General features: G+C 45.3%; 3 protein-coding genes across 4 annotated transcripts; 1 reads left to right on the top strand and 2 right to left on the bottom strand.

Annotated features, from left to right (window-relative positions):
- Nucleotides 1-3048: 3048 nt before the first annotated feature.
- exo5 (exonuclease 5) lies at nt 3049-9883 on the bottom strand. The gene is made up of 6 exons (XM_088907083.1): nt 9715-9883; nt 9250-9337; nt 7980-8218; nt 7113-7217; nt 6727-6899; nt 3049-6287 (listed from the first exon to the last, which is right to left on the bottom strand). Exons 1-6 carry the CDS (start codon nt 9815-9817, stop codon nt 5820-5822), a joined length of 1176 nt encoding a protein of 391 aa, XP_088763209.1. The 5' UTR covers nt 9818-9883; the 3' UTR covers nt 3049-5819.
- Nucleotides 9884-10844: 961 nt separating this feature from the next.
- On the top strand, nt 10845-12678 carry LOC148814280 (uncharacterized). 2 transcript variants are annotated; one of them, XM_088906555.1, is made up of 2 exons: nt 10845-11082; nt 12242-12678. In XM_088906555.1, the coding sequence occupies exons 1-2, from the start codon at nt 10845-10847 to the stop codon at nt 12676-12678; spliced, it is 675 nt and encodes a 224-aa protein (XP_088762681.1). The 2 variants fall into 2 exon arrangements, 1 of the variants encoding a protein (XP_088762681.1); XR_016086117.1 differs by having other exon boundaries at nt 10997-11082; nt 12245-12303.
- A 502-nt stretch (nt 12679-13180) lies between these two features.
- rflnb (refilin B) lies at nt 13181-17231 on the bottom strand. Its single transcript, XM_088907201.1, has 4 exons — nt 16789-17231; nt 16481-16685; nt 15748-15839; nt 13181-15287 (listed from the first exon to the last, which is right to left on the bottom strand). Exons 2-4 carry the CDS (start codon nt 16679-16681, stop codon nt 14954-14956), a joined length of 627 nt encoding a protein of 208 aa, XP_088763327.1. The 5' UTR covers nt 16682-16685; nt 16789-17231; the 3' UTR covers nt 13181-14953.
- Between the last annotated feature and the right edge of the window lie 107 nt (nt 17232-17338).

Genomic DNA, 17338 nt, shown 5'->3' with positions numbered 1-17338 from the left:
CTGGCGCTCATATGCCACTGATTGCATGAAACGAGATGCTTCCTCAGCTAATCTGCAACGACAGGTGCTGAACTGGACAGATTTGTTCAGCCTTCCCATGTCAGTGGCTGATCTCAAAGGGAAAAAAATGGTGCTGCACAAGTCTCTCCGGACCTTTCATAAAACAATTGATCACAGAGTGCAAACATCCATCTGTGGCAATGCAACTTGGACATTCACCCGAACTGGGCGTGCACAGAAATAAGATCTGAGGCTATGACACAAAGGCGTCCATGTTCACTTATTCATGTTCATATTTAATATTTTGTGTTTAAGGTGTAGGAAGGTTAAAAGAAAGTGTGGCCACCTGCATGCACAGGAGAATGAGAACCCAAACTAGGAGCAAGTGCGTTTCTAGATGAAGCCCTGTTTGTTGGTGTCTATAAGGGCCATTTATGAAGCTCTTTTTCTTTGTCACCAAAAAATGTCTTGTCAGGAAGGAAGCTGCTGACCTGTTTTTACATGTGCTATATATAACCCGAGAGGCATTAGAAGGGAACGCTATTTCTGCCAGTACTCATTTGTTGCATTTTTATTGCTTCTCAGTATCTATTTAGACAGGAGAAATTTAGATGACAAACAGCTCACCTTTTTACTAGGGCCCATGTCTGATTACCCTACAGGTTATCCCATATGTTTAATATTTAATATTTTATCTTTTACTTTTTATCGTTGTCCTTTTCTTTAATCACTACGTACAGCATCCTTGGGGTTTGTAAGGGTGTTTTATAAATGAAATATTATTATTATATTACTGATTCAATTAGAGCCGGTTATGGAAGGAAAACAGAATCTAGTGATGCAGCCTGGGAATAAGAGTTGCCGTCATGTGATTCTGCTGTAAACTGGAGACGGGGCAGTTGCAAAGGCCTCTTTCACTCCCCACACCAGTATTTTCTGAGAAACATATACAGTATGACTCCCCCAGCTACTACTTAGCCTGTTTCCAAGGCAACGGGCTTCCACAACCTTTGCAGCTGGCAGGAACTCAAAAATCAGCAGCAGCCACAACAACAGTTACAACAACAATGCAGGAGAGTGCTGAATCAGTCTCAGTCCTGAAAGATCAAACCAGTTTCAGATCACCAGCAAATCAATGCAGAGGACCAGAAGAATGACTGCTGATCCTCGGCAATGAACAACCAGTTCATTTATTCAGATCTTTTCTTCGGGTTGCTGTTTTTTTCACAGCCGTTTCACCGATGAAGATGAAGACAACAAAGGCATGTTGGCAAGAACAGAATAGATAAGTACTGTACTGTACCCCAACTCACAGTCTGACCAACTCTCTTTTTTACATTTCTAAGCTCTAGGTAATACTGTCCCATGTGTTTCAGTATGTGCAGATAGCTGCTCTCCTGGAGCAGGCTAATTTCATATCGCAGACCTGAGAAATGAGTTAACAAATAATTTTTAAGCTATTATTTGTTTTTGAATTAAACATCATTACTGAGCTCTTAAAAGAAAGCAGGTGCAGAGAGACCCTAGAGATGATAATCTAGCTTGATGAGGGTCTGGAAAGCTCACGAAACAAAGCCAAAGCACAAACACACTTCTTGGGATCACGGATCACAGAAAGTGCACACAGACATCTAAACTTCAAATGGAAAATTTCAGGTGGAGTTTGGCTTTACACGATCATTTCTTCGGGTCTGGCCACATTTCTGATGATGAGCATGACATGTGCTCGTTAATTTCAGGGCAAAACTAAGCTCGTCCACTTTTGCTATCCACAACTTTGGGTGCTGGAAGAGATGCACTTTATACAGTACATAGTCAGAGTGGCAAATAAAGCACCAAAACCCTCAAATTCACATTATGAAGAGGTCATAATTGCATACAGTGCAGTTATAAAATGACATCTTAAAAAGGGAATTTCCTTTTTCATGTGGCTGGCCTATAAGAAAACAGCAGATGTTTTTCAGTAAATGGTTATTACAAAACCAGGGAAAGCAGAGTGCAAGGTCATCACCGATGCCGAAGTAGGAGAAATATTGTAAAACCAGGTCTATTTCCGGTGACATAAAACCCATTACCGCCATCCACATGACAAACAAGTTTGTGCCTCTTGGGCAATGAGCTCAAATTGAGTGCAAGCTGTTAAGAAGGTGGATTAATGTCATTTAAGCCCAGGAAACCTCATTACAGTTTTTTTGATGGCGGCACTTTCCTGCGAACAGGTGGCAAGAAGGAGCTCTTCCACCATCAGGAGATTGCACACGCTTCACTGGAGAGGAGCTACAGCCCAGGTATTAGGCAACAGAAAAGGCTGGGCGAACTGCATTTTCCACCACATCACAACCCAAGTAAAATGAAAACGGAAACGACCTGAAAGGCGCACGATAATGATGTTGCTTAAAGGCTGAGAAATATTGAACTTATTTTCTTATACTCCTTTTTAAGTTAAAAAGGCCCAATGGCATTTTGATTGGCTATATCAGAGGGGATTTGACTGTATGAAAGGGAGGCCCTTCCTTGCCCACAGTACAGCAACTCAAACGACATTTCAGAACCAACCCCGTTTGCAGCTTAAGAACCCGACCTCTGCAAACACTGCTCAGAGAGCATTAAACCGTTTTCAATTAGTTACGTGCAGCAGCTTAGAATTTTTTCACTGGAATATGCTAATGATTTAACATTATTTTTACCTTACCTCAGATATGCAGCTTACAATTTGTCATTTTTTTCTGTTATCATCTTATGGTGTCCAAGTGTGCAAGAAATGCAGAATGGGTTCACTGCATTAACAGACGTGGGCTGAAGTTTTTAATTCAGGTTTGCCGGTGCTACACCAAAGATAGCTAGATATAACTACAAGAACCTTTTCATGAGCACAACGGATCTACAAGCAAGCCTTCCTATCACTGATGGTAGGAGAAGAGGTAGGTTCTCCATTTGGAAAGTGCCGATCCTCAGCAACATTTGGGTACAGTGACTTTGGCCAGTGATTACCAGAGTAGTGTGGTTTCTGATGCAAGGCTCTAAAAAAAAAAGAGACAACAGACCAAATTCAAGGCTGAGCCAACTCATGGCAGATAACATTTAATGCTGATAAGAGCAGAAACAAAAGGCAAAAGAGAAGACAAACTGAATCTAGAAATATATACTTAAAAGTGAAGAATTTAAACAGAGATCTGTTAACCTAATATTGTACAATGTAGTAGTAAGTTTTGAATATTGTACATGATTTTAGTCACCTGGTACAAGACAGAAATCTCCTATCATGACAAGTGACAAAAAACGTTTTAGTCATCAACAGAAAAGGGGATCGATTAAAGTATTTAAAACCCTCAAAGACATTAAATTCAACACAGTCAGCGGACATCTTCAGGAGCAACAGCGAAGCATGAATCAGACAGAAGGAATGATGGACAAGTGCACTTCTAAATCACGAACAGGAGGCAATTATTTTTATACACAGGAAGGTTGTGGAAGTCTGGAATAAACTGCTAAGCTATGTTTTTAAAACCGATGCCCTGGCTTCTTTCAAGAAACAGCAGGATGAGCCAAACAGTTGCAGTAGCTATCAGGAGTCCCATGAGCTAGATGACCAGCTTGTTAGTACTCTTAGCAATATTCCGACTCATCAGAACCTCAGATTGTGAAAAAAAGCACAGGAAACAAGATCTTAACACCTGCAGAGGAAGCCACTTCATCGAAGTGACATTTAAGGCTGAAATTGGTCTGCGAGACCTCTGAGGATATGTACCACTTTACTACTTACTGCCCTTTCAGTTTCCTGTCTGAAGTTAGTTTGCTGGTGTCTCTAGCAGTTGTTTTTTCTGTCCACTCTGTTGAACAATGCAAAAAAGACTTCAGCAGCTTGGTTCTGTTCGGAACTGTATTTTTTTCCATCCCCCAAGATATTTTTAAATGCTGTTCTCGACTTTTAAGATGTGCTTAATCCAAACATGCCACAGATAAAGACAGTCTCCTGAAGTTGGCACCTTTTGTGGAAAACCCGGTCTCATGGTCAACACCACGTTTCAAATGGAAGATAAAGTTACAGCTGCTCATAAACAAGTATAAAACCAAAGATGATATTACACACAGTCCAGACAGCATCATACCCTGGGCAATTCTGCAGAATTGTCTCTCCCCTGTAAATAAAATGACCATATATTAATAGATTTAATGATGCCGTGGCCTTGGCTTTAAAATGACTGTACTTCAGATATGTAACTGATTCCATTGGAGACAAGTGATTTTGTTGAAAACTGTGTCCCTGCCCTATTTACAATCTGGGTCAACAGCACCACCTGGTGAGAAGAAAACTAATTGGGCACAAATTCTGAGCCCCTACAGTCAATACAAAAAAAAACGTGTCTCTCTCTTATATCTTCTAAAAATATTCCATCAAAATCTCGCCACTCAGGAAAAGTTAGTGGGAAACTGCCAACTAAACGTTGTCCAATATTCACCTTCACCATACTGCTGTCTTCCAATCACCAGTTAGATTTGACAGCAACACAATGAAACAGCACGTAGTTTTTCTCTGTTTCTTCAAAGGTTCATGGTACAGAATATTAAAGAGATTAAAAAATAGTCAAACAAAACATTCCTACATACAAAATTTAAAAAGACCTCATAAAAGACTTTTTGCACATATAAGAATTGAATAAATAATAGAGGCAACTGCTAGTTATATTTTAATAATATAGTTGATTATCACAAAATGTACTTTATTCCCAACATCTGCACTACCACACTGGGGAGGCAGGTGTGGCTTCTGACTTGTGGACACTCCACTCAAAGCGCTTTACAGGTCATGGGGATCCCCTCCACCATCACCAGTGTGCAGCCCCACCTGGACGATGTGACAGCAGCCAAAGTGCACCAGTATGCTCACCACACACCAGCTCTCAGTGGGGAGGAGAGCAGAGTAATGAAGCCAGTTCAGAGATGGAGATTATTAGGAGGCCATGACTGGTGAAGACCAAAGGGAAATTTGGCCAGGACTCCGGGGTTACACCCCTACTCTTTTCGAGAAACGCCCTGGGATTTTTAATGACCACAGAGAGTCAGGACCTCGGTTTTATGTCTCATCCGAAGGACGGCGCCTTTTTACAGTATAGTGTCCCGTCACTATGCTGGGGCATTAGGACCGACACAGACCACAGGTCGAGCACCCCCTACTGGCCCCACTAACACCTCTTCCAGCAGCAACCTTAGTTTTCCCAGGAGGTCTCCAGCCAGGTACTGGTCAGGCGCACTCCTGCTGAGCTCCAGTGGGCTGCCAGCTGTGAGTTACAGGGTGATGTGGCTGCTGGCTTTGTCCAAGCTTTCTCACGGAAGTGGAAAAATCATCAGTGGGCTTAGCTGCTGCTGGTCTTTAAAGAAAGAAATGCGTGTGGCCAGCTAGGCTAAACCACTCATTCCACCTTCATTAGAAAACTGATCTAAGCAGTGAGACCCCTCCTGACTATACAATTAAAAGCAGTTAAAGTGTAGCCATGCGGTAATTACAATAGAGCTTATCACGGTATATGAGCTTGGTAAATGGATAATAGCTTAAAATTTTAGAAAAGTGACTTAATTCGAGGTTTTGAATGTTCAGAGAATTCCCTGTGATCCTAAACACATCTCTTACAAATGCTTTAGGAACACATAGAGAGAAATAACCAGTAACCAGATGCTATGGATTCTTTAGTTCTTTAGCAGTGACAGAGCTGATCATAAAAATCTAAAACTGCAATAATATCCAGTCTTATCTTCTAGACTTCAGGATACATCATGACTGAGGTTCCTCCAAGACCGAGCTGCATAAACTGCAGGTGACCTCACTTGAGCCTTTTGGAGGGGTGTCCAGTCAGCTCCTGCTGCAGTCTCTCCTTCCTCCACTCGCAAAGCTCCACAAAGGAGCAGTACCTGCACTTCCATGCCTCTTCGATGTCCACGCCCCTGGCCTCCCTCTGGCCTGTCCAATAGGAGAGGTGTTGCTGAAGCTCCACCCTCAACTGCGTCTCGTCAAATGGCACCTCTCGTGTGGCAATGGGCGTGCCGGAGCCCCGGTGACAGTACTCCAGCCTCAGGACATCAATGGTGGGCAGCTCACAGTAAGTCAGGTTCATCAGCAGCAGGTCCAGAAGGTCACCAAACGTCCCCACCTGGAGTCCCAACTTCTGAGCATGCTCCATCACCCCCGACCCCAGAGGCTGCCCTGGCTGCAGTTGGAGGGATCGTATGAAGTCTTCTCTCTCCAGCTGTCCACGCACCAGACCGTCATACAGGAGCTTGTACAGGCCAACCTATACCAAAGGACACAGCTTTCTCTTAATTTGCATTTACTAATGCATTCTTAACATAATTGATCAGAAATTAGTGACACTCCCTACAACATCCCACATTTCAGAAGGTATCCCGGCAGGAATTTCACTTTCTTTGGGATAGCAATGAGAGGTTAATTTAGGATCAGTATCCCTTCCACACCTTTTTTCCTAAGACATCCTGCAAAGCTATGGATGCATTTTCTTCTGATTTTGTAGCTCCAGTTTTCCATTTTTGACTGCAGACCTCAAAGCCTGGAAACCGTACATGCACAAAATATTTCTAAAATGCCAGAATTACAGTCACATGATACACAAGGTATTGGAGGAAAAAAAATCTACTTTGTAGCCCGGACCACAAAAGAACCGGTTATCTGGAAATGTGATCATTTGTGTTGCTGGCACGAGTGAGTGTATGAACCTGCAGGCGATGGCTTCTGTCCTGCGCCCGTCCAGGCAGGGAGTTGTGGCCCCGGGTCTTGAGCTCGTTCAGCACTAGCTCCCCCTTGTGGCTATAGTGGAGCTCATCAATCACCCCCATCACAAAAATCCCCTCCAGCACCCCAAATACAGGCATCTCCCGCACACAGCTCCCTGAGGCACGGAGAGAAATGACAGGACACAGTGGTCACCTTGACACAGTGAACAGGAAAGTCTGACAATAAATGTTTTAGACACTAAACTTTCCCTGAAAACCTCTATAGCAGACAGGACAGTATTATACTCACGCCATTACAAGTTCCCACTGTCTTTTCAAGGTCTGATCATGAGTTTACAAGGCGTACCACAGCCTCCTCTGAGACATACCAGCCTGCAGGACCGGTATCATTCCAAGCACATTGAGAAACTTGAGAGCCCAGCGGTCCTCTCTGCTCTGTGCACTGACTGGCACCACATCATGGACCTCCAGCTCTGCAGAGAGAAAGCAAACAGACCTTCATTCGCTCCTTGGCAGGCTCATCACCCCCCCAACAAAAGGGCCCCAATGTTACCCCACCCAACCCATAATGCAGAAAATGAGCAAGGGAGACCCCACTTTCCAGAAACCTTAACCATCACACGAGTTCACAAAAAAAACACATTAATCACTGGTCTGGGCAACACCCTCAAAGCAAAGGAATACATAAGGGGAAACCTGACTCTGTATTTAATGTAGCTGGATACTGGTTTTCATTCCAGCTTTTAATCAGCTGATCGTCTGCCTGTGTAACAGGGCTCATGCACGGGCTAGTTATAGAAGTGATGTCTCTCCGAGCCCACGAGCAACCGGGATCAAATTCCAGCAATTGCAGGGAGAGCTGCACTCATCACGCCTAACTGGACCAATTAAGTTAATCCTCTCCTCCCTTTTGCAAAGATTTAAATAAGTAAAGACACTTAGGGTCAACCTGTTGAGGAGTCCCACTGCAGCCAGATAAAAGCAGGGTGTTTCTTCCGAGGCTGACAATCGTCATTTAGTAGCTCCAGTTATACTACAGCATATTAAAACATTGCAACATAGACGAAAGAAGAAAGAGGCTCCGTTTCACTGTGTCGCACATATTTTCCAAAGCATCAACATCCACTGATCCAGGATTATGGCGAGTTAATAAGGTCTTGCTGTTCTGGCAACCAAGACACATGGCTGCCACTGGCGCCAGGGTTTTCTCACATGGCTTGGTTTTTCTTTTTTACCTCTGGCCAGGTGAATGCTGGCACCAGCTCGCACCTCCTGGCTCTCGTCCTGTCTCTTCACGACGTCGGGCAGCTCGAAGCCGTGAGCCACCTGCAGCTCGCACCACGCCTGCCCGCAGATGTCCGTCACACACAGGTAGCGCAGCTCGAACCTGTCCAGTGGGCTGCCATCAACAAGCTCCCTCTTCCTCTTCGGCGCAGCGTCCAGTCCGTACCCCACACCGCCTCCCTTGGCCTCCCTGAAGCGTCGACACAACAGGGGGGAGAATTACAGAGTGACCAACCAGCCTCATTTCTAGTGCAGTGGTTCCCAAAACTGGTCCTTCTGATTTTCGCTCCATCTGAGCTCTTCATCACAAGCTAACTGATTTTAGCTTTCTATTTGGGGGCATGCTTGAAAATGTGCTTCCAGCTCTTAAAGTGTGAAATGGGACATGTAACTGGTATCACCCCTGTACCAGTTTTTTAAAACTGCTTTCATTCAGGTGTGTTGTCCGAAAAGTAACCAATTGGACATCTGCAGGAGAAAGCACCGCCCATATGGGCGTGCCTGACCCCCCCCAGTGCCCTCCCCACTCTGGGCGTGCCTGACCCCCCCAGCGCCCTCCCCACTCTGGGCGTGTCTGACCCCCCCAGTGCCCTCCCCACTCTGGGCGTGTCTGACCCCCCCCAGCGCCCTCCCCACTCTGGGCGTGTCTGACCCCCCCCAGCGCCCTCCCCACTCTGGGCGTGTCTGAACCCCCAGCGCCCTCCCCACTCTGGGCGTGTCTGATATTTTGTCATCCCATCCCAGTTTGGGAGTATCCAATATCGTTCACTCCCTGTTGTGGGCATGTACAATACTGGTTAGACAGAAATACAGTAGCTGGCCAGCAAACACGTTGAGGAGAGCCTGTAAAGTTCTGTATGCTGACATTGGAAACCGCTCCCTTGAAATATGAGAATTTTGGCACTCAGGATGGCCCAAACGAGTTAAATAAAACCGGATGGGAAACCATTGTCCTCTCATTCTGCTCACCAAGTGCATTTCAATGGGGGTAATTTAATATTGCCAAGCTCTTCACAGAAACATTTCTGCAGTGCCATAGGGGCATCATACATTTCTGCTTGGACTGTATCACCCACCACTGGTGTGATCCAAGGGACTCAAACCAATTAAACTCCTTGCATACTCTGTGATGAGTTGGCAATATTCCCTAGAAAATAAAGATTGCTTTCGCACGTAGTACAGCAGGTGATGAAAATCTTCAGCGCATGGAAATGTTCTTACTCTAGCTCAGCACTGCGGACGCCTGAGAGATCGGGTTTGGCCTCACAATCCTCTCCGTCGTGTGACGATTGATGCTTCCCGATGGGTCCTGCAGTTTCCAATAAAACACGCTTCTTGAATTACAAATAAAGTACACAGACAGCAGAACATTTCAACGGCATGTCCTAACGTTCTGAGATCCAGCTCGTTGTTCTCGGTGTTTAGAAAACAGCTGCCCAAAAATAAAACGACATAAATCGGTATTTTCATTCAACGGTACAGTGCATATCACCAGACAACAGGCGACGTTTTACTTTAAGACACGCAGCAAGAGTAACACTGCACTGTGGCAGTATGCATTGTAAATGGCAATAATGCATGATCTGCTGTGAAGATTCAGGGGGCGTTTACATCACAAATACCGAGAAAATGCCATTCTTCAACAAAGGTCCGAATTTGACAGCTCTGTGAAACATTTCAAGTTACCTGAACAGAGGAATTCTGACTGTATGTGCATAAATTCGGCGTCACTGATCTCATCCCCGAAGTCAGAGTCCATTGGCGCACTTCCTCCTGGCGAATGCGACATTTTGCTGCGCTTTCAAACAAACGGGAATGTAGGTTTCCGTATCTGGTTTCACAACAAGCGCGCATTGTCTCCCCAGCGGTCCCCCTGCGAATAATGACCCTACGGAGGCAAGACACGACGGGAAAACACTTCCGCATTGATCTCTTGCCCACAAGAGAACTTATTTAAAACGATCTGAATTGCGAATGTCGCGTTTCCCCCGGCTAAACAACAGGTCTCAATGCTAATATTAAAATGATCAAGTCCGTATTATTCTTAAGAGTTTTATATGTTCGAGTTAAGTATTGTATTTTGAACAAGATGATCTAAAAAAAAAGCTGCTTCTCGGAGACATTCACCTTAAATAAAGTAGGACAATTAATGGCAGTTTCCTTAGGACAAATTGCCCTAATTTATTTGCAGCAGTATTTTATAGATACTCTTCTTAAAGTTGTGTTACAAATAAGGCCGAGTGTGGGCGTGGCCTGGTACTAGGTAACCACACCCATATCCTTATATAGACAAAACACGTGGCGGAAAGGACGGTAGGGTGGGGCGAAGTTGTTCCTTGTTTCCAAGGAAACGCGTCTTCTGGCACCTCGTACACATGCAAGTGAAAGTTACGAGAACACATTTAAAAGCGCACAGGCTTTTAGCACAAATTCAACATTTTCCAGAGACAACGGAATATTACATTTTGGAACTGAACGCGTAAATCTGTTTATTAGCCACAGCAGGTCGCCTTTTCCAGGTCTGTTTTTTGCCAGCAGCTGGTAAACATCTGCAGGTAAACAGATGTTTTGCTCGGCGCTGGAGAAAAAAATAACTAATTATTTTTCTTTAAAAATACGGCAGCATAGAAGGTAATGCTCGATTAGTGTTCATTTTGATCAGCAACGAGCATTTGTGTTTTTTGAGAAAGCTTCGGTACGCATCCCTGATGAATGGGATCGGTCTGTTTCCACGATCTCTGTGATTTGGCCAGCTTAAAAAAATAAGCAACAAAATCTTAAATATCGGTAGATGAGACGGGGTGGCATTGGCAGTTATGGCAGCTTTAACACCGTGTGGAGCCGGAAAACCACGAACAGCCGTCGGTCGCAGCGGTAAGAAGGAGCCGGTCCTCTCGGAGACCGGGAAGGACTGCCAGACCCCTCTGGAGTCGGGACCCAAAGACAGGCAGCAAAAGAAGAAAAAGAGAGAAAACGGGAAAGAAAAAAAGAAGCCGGTTAAGGAGCCGAAGAAAAGGGGTCACTCTACAACTCCCTCCAACTCGGACGACACAGGTGCGTGTCACGGTGCCGGGATTGTGCCGGACACGAAATGTTTGAAAATTGAAAATCCAGTTGGTTGTTCCCCGTGTTAAATGAGAAGCTCAGAAGCGAACCTTTTAAAAACTTAATTTAAGCACAAATTATATATGCCAGGCTGGGTCAATCTTATAGGGTGCTGTAAGGTTAAAGGCAATCATGATACTGATTTTCTTTCTTCTTTTGAAGTGAAGTTGCATATTCTAACTACAGTAAAAAAGGGCATATCTTCATGTTATGACATGACGATGTTTGCTTGATTGCAACTACGCACACTCAGAGTTGTGTTGCAGTTAAATAGACAACGGGAGAGACGAAATTGTTGTACATTTTGTCTTGTGCTGTTTGGAATGATTCTGAACGCCAATCCCAAGAGAGTTTGTTGAACCTCAGCGAGGGAAAGATGAGGTATACCCCTGCGTTCATGCCAACTTATCATCCTGCAACTCACAGCTGGAAGCCCAATGAAGCTCAGCAGGAGTGAGCCTGGCCACTACCTGGATGGGAGACCTCCTGGGAAAGCTAAGGCTGCTGCTGGAAATGGAGTTAGTGGGGCCAGTAGGGGGCACAGCCTGTGGTCTGTGTGAGTCCTAATGCTCCTGGTATAGTGATGGGGACACTATACTGTAAAAAAGGCTCTATCCTTTGGATAAGACATGAAACTGAGGTCTTAACTTTCTGTGGTCATTAAAAATCCAAGGTTGTTTCTTGAAAAGAATAGGGGTGTTACCTTGTTGTCCCAGCCAAATTTCCCCCTGGCCTTTACCAATCACGGCCTCCTGATTAATCCCCATCTCTGAATTGGCTTCACCACTCTGTTCTGAGAGCTGGTGTGTGTGGGGAGAGTACTGGTGCACTATGGCTGCCATTGCATCATCCAGGTGGGGGCTGCACACTTGTGGTGGTGGTGGAGGGGATCCCCATTACCTGTTAAGCGCTTTGAGTGGAGTGTCCAGAAAAGTGCTATATAAGTGTAAGTCATTGTTATTATGCGACCTCAAGCTTCACAATGCAAGGTGGTATTAAGCAAAGGATACTACATCGTGGCGTATTAAACAATGTGGATTTTACTACAGGTAACCAGAAATGCATCACACCTGAATCATGTGCGCTCTTGTTTCCCCTTTCCTTCCAGCAGCAGACAAACCCCAGCCCCAGCCAGCCCAGGTCCTCAGGAACCGTCCCGCCCAGCTCAGGGTGACGTCTGAGACAGCCGCGAACAAGCAGGCCAAGGTCAAAGGGCAGCGTAGGGCTAGGCTGAGCAGCCAGCCTACTAAACGTGGGGACAGCGTGGGGGCAGAGGAGACCGCCCCAGGTCCGGGGCCGGATGACGAGACCCACCTCAGCAGCCAGGTCAGAGAGAGCCTGAGGTGGGAGGGCGTTCTGGGGGACCCCGAGGCTGAGGAAGAACGGTTAAGAATTTACAAAGCCAACCGCCGGAAACGCTACTGGGCTGCCAAGCAGGATCTGAACACGCTAGATAGAGAGGGCAATCAGCCTGGCCATGGGAGACTGGTGCCATTGGAATCTGCTTCTGGCCAGCACAGAGGCCTGGCCCAGCACAGGCTTTAGTCCACTGCATACTTCACTCAAGAGCGTGCTCAAGACCCCCTCACCTGTGCCACTCTAGGATGACCATGGACATGCCTGACTTAAAATATCATAATGCCAAGACTCCTTTAGAAGACAATGAATTTTGAACTGGACTGTGATCCCAGCATGAGGAGTGCCAACATCACATAAAAAATAAATCAGATGTTGGACACGATTGGGACTGAAAACGCTTCTGCCTCCATTGTGGTCTGTGTGGGCCTGCTGGCAGCCCTATCATTGCAAAATGCCAACAGACACTGTGATGATTTGTGCACTGAAATCAAATAGGCTTAAAAGGAAAAAGGAAAATAGGTTTGGCACTGAAGGTTAACTGAAATGTTGTGAATTAAGGGAGCTTTAACTACCAGTTTTATCCCATTGTCCTGCAGGTGGCTCTCTGACTCCACCATCCTCTGATGTGTAGCACTCCATTAGTTTTGGGGTTAATGAAGCAACACAGCTTGAGCATATAACTGAAAGTGATGCTAAGTTGTATTATTTTTATTATTTCGTTGCCAAGCTCAGCGCCAAGTTTGTTAATTTAATTGTCCATTTCCACCACTTCTACAGTGTACCATTGTTCCCATATATAAACAGTTTATACACTCTTATACATTATATACAATGGTCATCTCTGCATCGCAACAACAAAGTTTTCAGAAGGTACTTTTGTCACGTTTCAATAACAAATTCCACTACAGCTTTGCAGCAAATATTGGGAAAATAAAAAATATCATTGCACATATTTTGCAAAAAGACTATGCTTAGTTACCTTGTTGAAACAGAAAAACTGTCTTCAGTTAAGTAAAAAAAAGTCTACTAGACTGAACAATGTGGATTTTACTACAGGTAACCAGAAACAGCAACACCCTCAGTGTTTCTATAAGTTTTAGTTGTTTTCTAATGTTTTCTAATCCGTGAATGATTGATATTAAATGTGCTCTTGTAACTTTTGTAATCAATCAATACATTTTGTGCCTTATTATTGCCTATATGGAGGAGCACAAAGCACATGTGGATTGTTAAAATGAACACTAGGCAATTGGCTCTTGAGAATTAAAGGATCTTACTATAGATTTTCAGATCAAAAGATCACAAGCACTTAAAACATAACCCAAACATTCCCAGGACAATTCTTTTTCACATCTTAATTATGTTGTACACAAATTAATCACAAATGCATGTAGAGCCCCTTTTTAAATGAGTGAGTGAGTGGACAGGCAACATTTTCTCCAACTTGCATTTTTACATCTTAGATGTAAAATAATAAATGTGACATCCAAAGGACTGGAGTCACGCAGCTGTTCTGCAGCTTGGACAATTGTCTCCAAGGACGTGTAAGACAAAAGTAGTCTGCTCCTGGCTCCAAAAACATCAACGTCAAGTAAGCGCACCTTTATTTTGATCTTTTGCACGTACTGCAGATATTTCTCATACAAGCAAGGAAACGTTAGCTTAGTATCTATATTAGCACTATTTCAAGACAGACCATTACATACAGCAGGGATCAGAAACTAAAACCACAAGATTTCATTACCAGCCTGGGGCCTTTCACAACTGATAATGACAGCGAACCTGTGTTTAAACACCACACTCACTGGCCACTGCATGCTGGAAACCACTTGTTTAGATGAGCATCGCACTTATCACAACAGCCATTGGATCTCCATCTCCACTGGACCCTGCCTTTCAGCAGGAGAACAGATGAAGGTGTGTGATCATAATTAAAAGTGCAATTCATTGTCTGATACAGCTGTTCTGCTTCACCGTAGATATTTTTATCTCGCCTAGTGTGTGTCGAATATTACTTTCAGAAACCCAGCTTGACTTGTGAGCTAGAAAACCACCACATCTCAGACTTCCACGACTTCTGCTTCCCCTCTCCACATTCCTAACACTTCCTTTAAAAGAGAATCTCAGCACAAAGCACACCTGTGGGCATCGGCCAAGACTGGCTGTGGCGTGATGCAAGTCCCACAATGCCCCACTAAACCAGAACATGTCAACCTTCAGCCATACCACACAGGTAGAGTAAAACCATCTCCCAAAAAAATCTTCAGTTGATTATTTTGTCAAGCAACGTCTTTGCCCATTTGGAGCTCAAAGAGTAGCGTCTGCGCAACGTGGAAGGTGTCTTCTCGTTAGCATTTCAGCTTGGCTGCGAGCTTGGCTTGACCAAAAAGCTGCTGTTGCAAACAGTCTTCCAGGCGGGGCTGCAGCCGCCATTTTGTTCTTGACGTGTAGCTAATCGGGCTCAGACAGCTGCTGACGGACCGGGGATCGCCTCTGCCTCGCCAGCCTCCATTTCGACTTTGGCCAGGAAGCGCCTGGCCAGCCGGTGGCAGTCGTACTGCAGTCTGGTGGTGTACACGGCCCGGGTGCGTTTGGGGTACACGATCGTGGTGCTCTGGTAGCGCAGGGCCCGCTGGCGAGGCTGGAACTCCAGCTGGGTCTTGTAGCGGCGCCAGGTACGGTCGGGCAGCACCATCACCGTTTGGCTGCAGGAGGACAGACCCAAGCCCACAGGCCGCAGGGAGACGTGGTGGATGTAATGGGTGTCGGAGTCGTAGCGCACGGACGACTTGTACCTGCGCAGCAAGACAGTGGACGGCATCAGCATCATTGCAATCAGCGTGGCACGGGTTAAAAAAGATACCCCCCTTCTCCCACCAGCCTCAGGCAAGGTCTTTGCCTGGACAAAATACCAGCTGGCAAACACCACAGAATCTGGAACTGAGTGAGAGATGGATTTCGCATTGGATGTCGAGCTTCTTCATTTTTCTGCTGTCTTTTCCTACTCTTGAAGTTAATGGATGAGACACCAGTCTCTGGGATATACTGTACAGTAGTCATTAAGTCACATTTTCATAAGCTGTAAAAAATCCCAAACCATGGAATTTCACGTTCAGGCAAAATATTTGCTGAACAATTCAATGCAACCGTGCTTTAATTATATCCACCTTTGTGGCTACAGGGCAGCCCAAACAAGCCACTGCGATATAAATATATACGTGTAGCTGCCCTGCTAGTTCGGAGGGCAGAAGTTACCTGATTTCTTTCGGCGGCAGGGGATCAACCAGAACTCCCTCTCCGTAGGACAGCAGATGCAGCCGGGGGACCGACGAAGAAGGAACAGGAGGCTGTCGAGGTACAAAGCAGAGCTGTCAGCAAAATGATGTCGAAGCCCTGTTATGAGGGAGCAAGTGAGGGACCTGTCAGCGCAAAACGTCCTGCCAAAAACAACAACAACAACAACACACTACTTTTTGTGTCGAATGTGACGTTTCTGAGACCAGACGTTCACAGAGGTGAACTTGAGGTCCTCTCCATTGCGCACAGACAGATTCTAACCTGGAATAACTGAAATAGCAGCGTTCCGGGATGCTAAGAGACAAGCAAACACGGGTTTAAAAAGTACATCATTCACTTGGTAAATTGTAATACAGTACGTCTTTAGCACAATGAACGGACACGGGGGAGGCTGAAGTTGTGAAGCCGTATGCTTCATGACAGATTTAGTGATCATAACATGATCGCCCCCATTCGTCAAATCTTATTACGTCTAATCTCAAATTGGATGTGAAACATCAAATCCTTGTTATCCCTGCAGCTCGCCCGCTGCATCTCCCTCCGCGTTGAGCTGCGATACAGATACTCGTCTTACGCAATTCCTTCTGTTGTACTGACACGCTGGCAAAGTTTCCTAAACCCAGCAGCGGCTTGCAAGGGGAGTTTGGTAACGTCCTGAATGAGATAACACCAACCAGGGCAGGCTACGTACCGCGGGCTCTTTCCTGGTCTCGGCTTCGGCGATGCCACCGCACACTCCTCTGTCGCCGCTGACCGGAGACGGCAGCCAGGCGCTCGGGCTGGGACTCGGGGGCAAACCCGAGTCCGGGCTGTCCAGCACCTTCTCCGCTTTGCGCCTCATGTTGAGCGGGTCGTCGTCGGACACATGCTGCAGGTTGAGTCTGCCCACCATTGCTCTGGTTTATTTAAAAATTACAGTGTTTTTATGCTGTCCTTAAACGCACCTCGACCGCTCTCCCATAAAAAAAACGACTGTCACGGAGACTTATCTACACCTACCTAGAAGCGAAGTAGTATAGGTGAAATGAAACGAGCAGAAAAATATTTACGCCGGTAAATGAAACAAAATCCGAATCTATGCTTTGAATACAATCGGTATTGCACTTGGAAGCCCATATAATTTGTGTTGCTCAGCAAAACGCAAAAAGCAGGATCTTTGTTATTTCAAAGACCAAGACAAGGCACTTTACACCGCTACCTAATTGATTTCTGACTTCCAAGGAAAGAAAAATCAATCTTGCATATCTTAACAATAATCAAACATTGACGCGTTAGCCAATTGATAAATTCGCATTCAGTCCAGTGATTGCAGTCAGTGGAGTATAAATATTTTATCTTGTGCTGTTTAACTAGCTACATGTCAGATTGCGGAGAGCAGCGCCTGTCTGCCTTCCTGACTCGGCTCTCTTCTGAGAGACTCATTGTTTCACAAGCACTCGTGGGGAAGGAAACGCCTTTTAAACTGCCTCCCATCGCTGATTGGAGTTGTAGACGCACGAAGGGGGAAAAAACGTTTCAGGATTTTTCACCCGCCAATACTTTTACCTTA

This window comes from Atractosteus spatula, chromosome 27 (assembly GCF_055471065.1).
Source record: "Atractosteus spatula isolate fAtrSpa1 chromosome 27, fAtrSpa1.hap1, whole genome shotgun sequence".
In the NCBI taxonomy this organism is placed as follows: domain Eukaryota; kingdom Metazoa; phylum Chordata; class Actinopteri; order Semionotiformes; family Lepisosteidae; genus Atractosteus; species Atractosteus spatula.
Note: the sequence above shows the minus strand (reverse complement) of the source record. Positions and strands in the feature narration are given on the sequence as shown.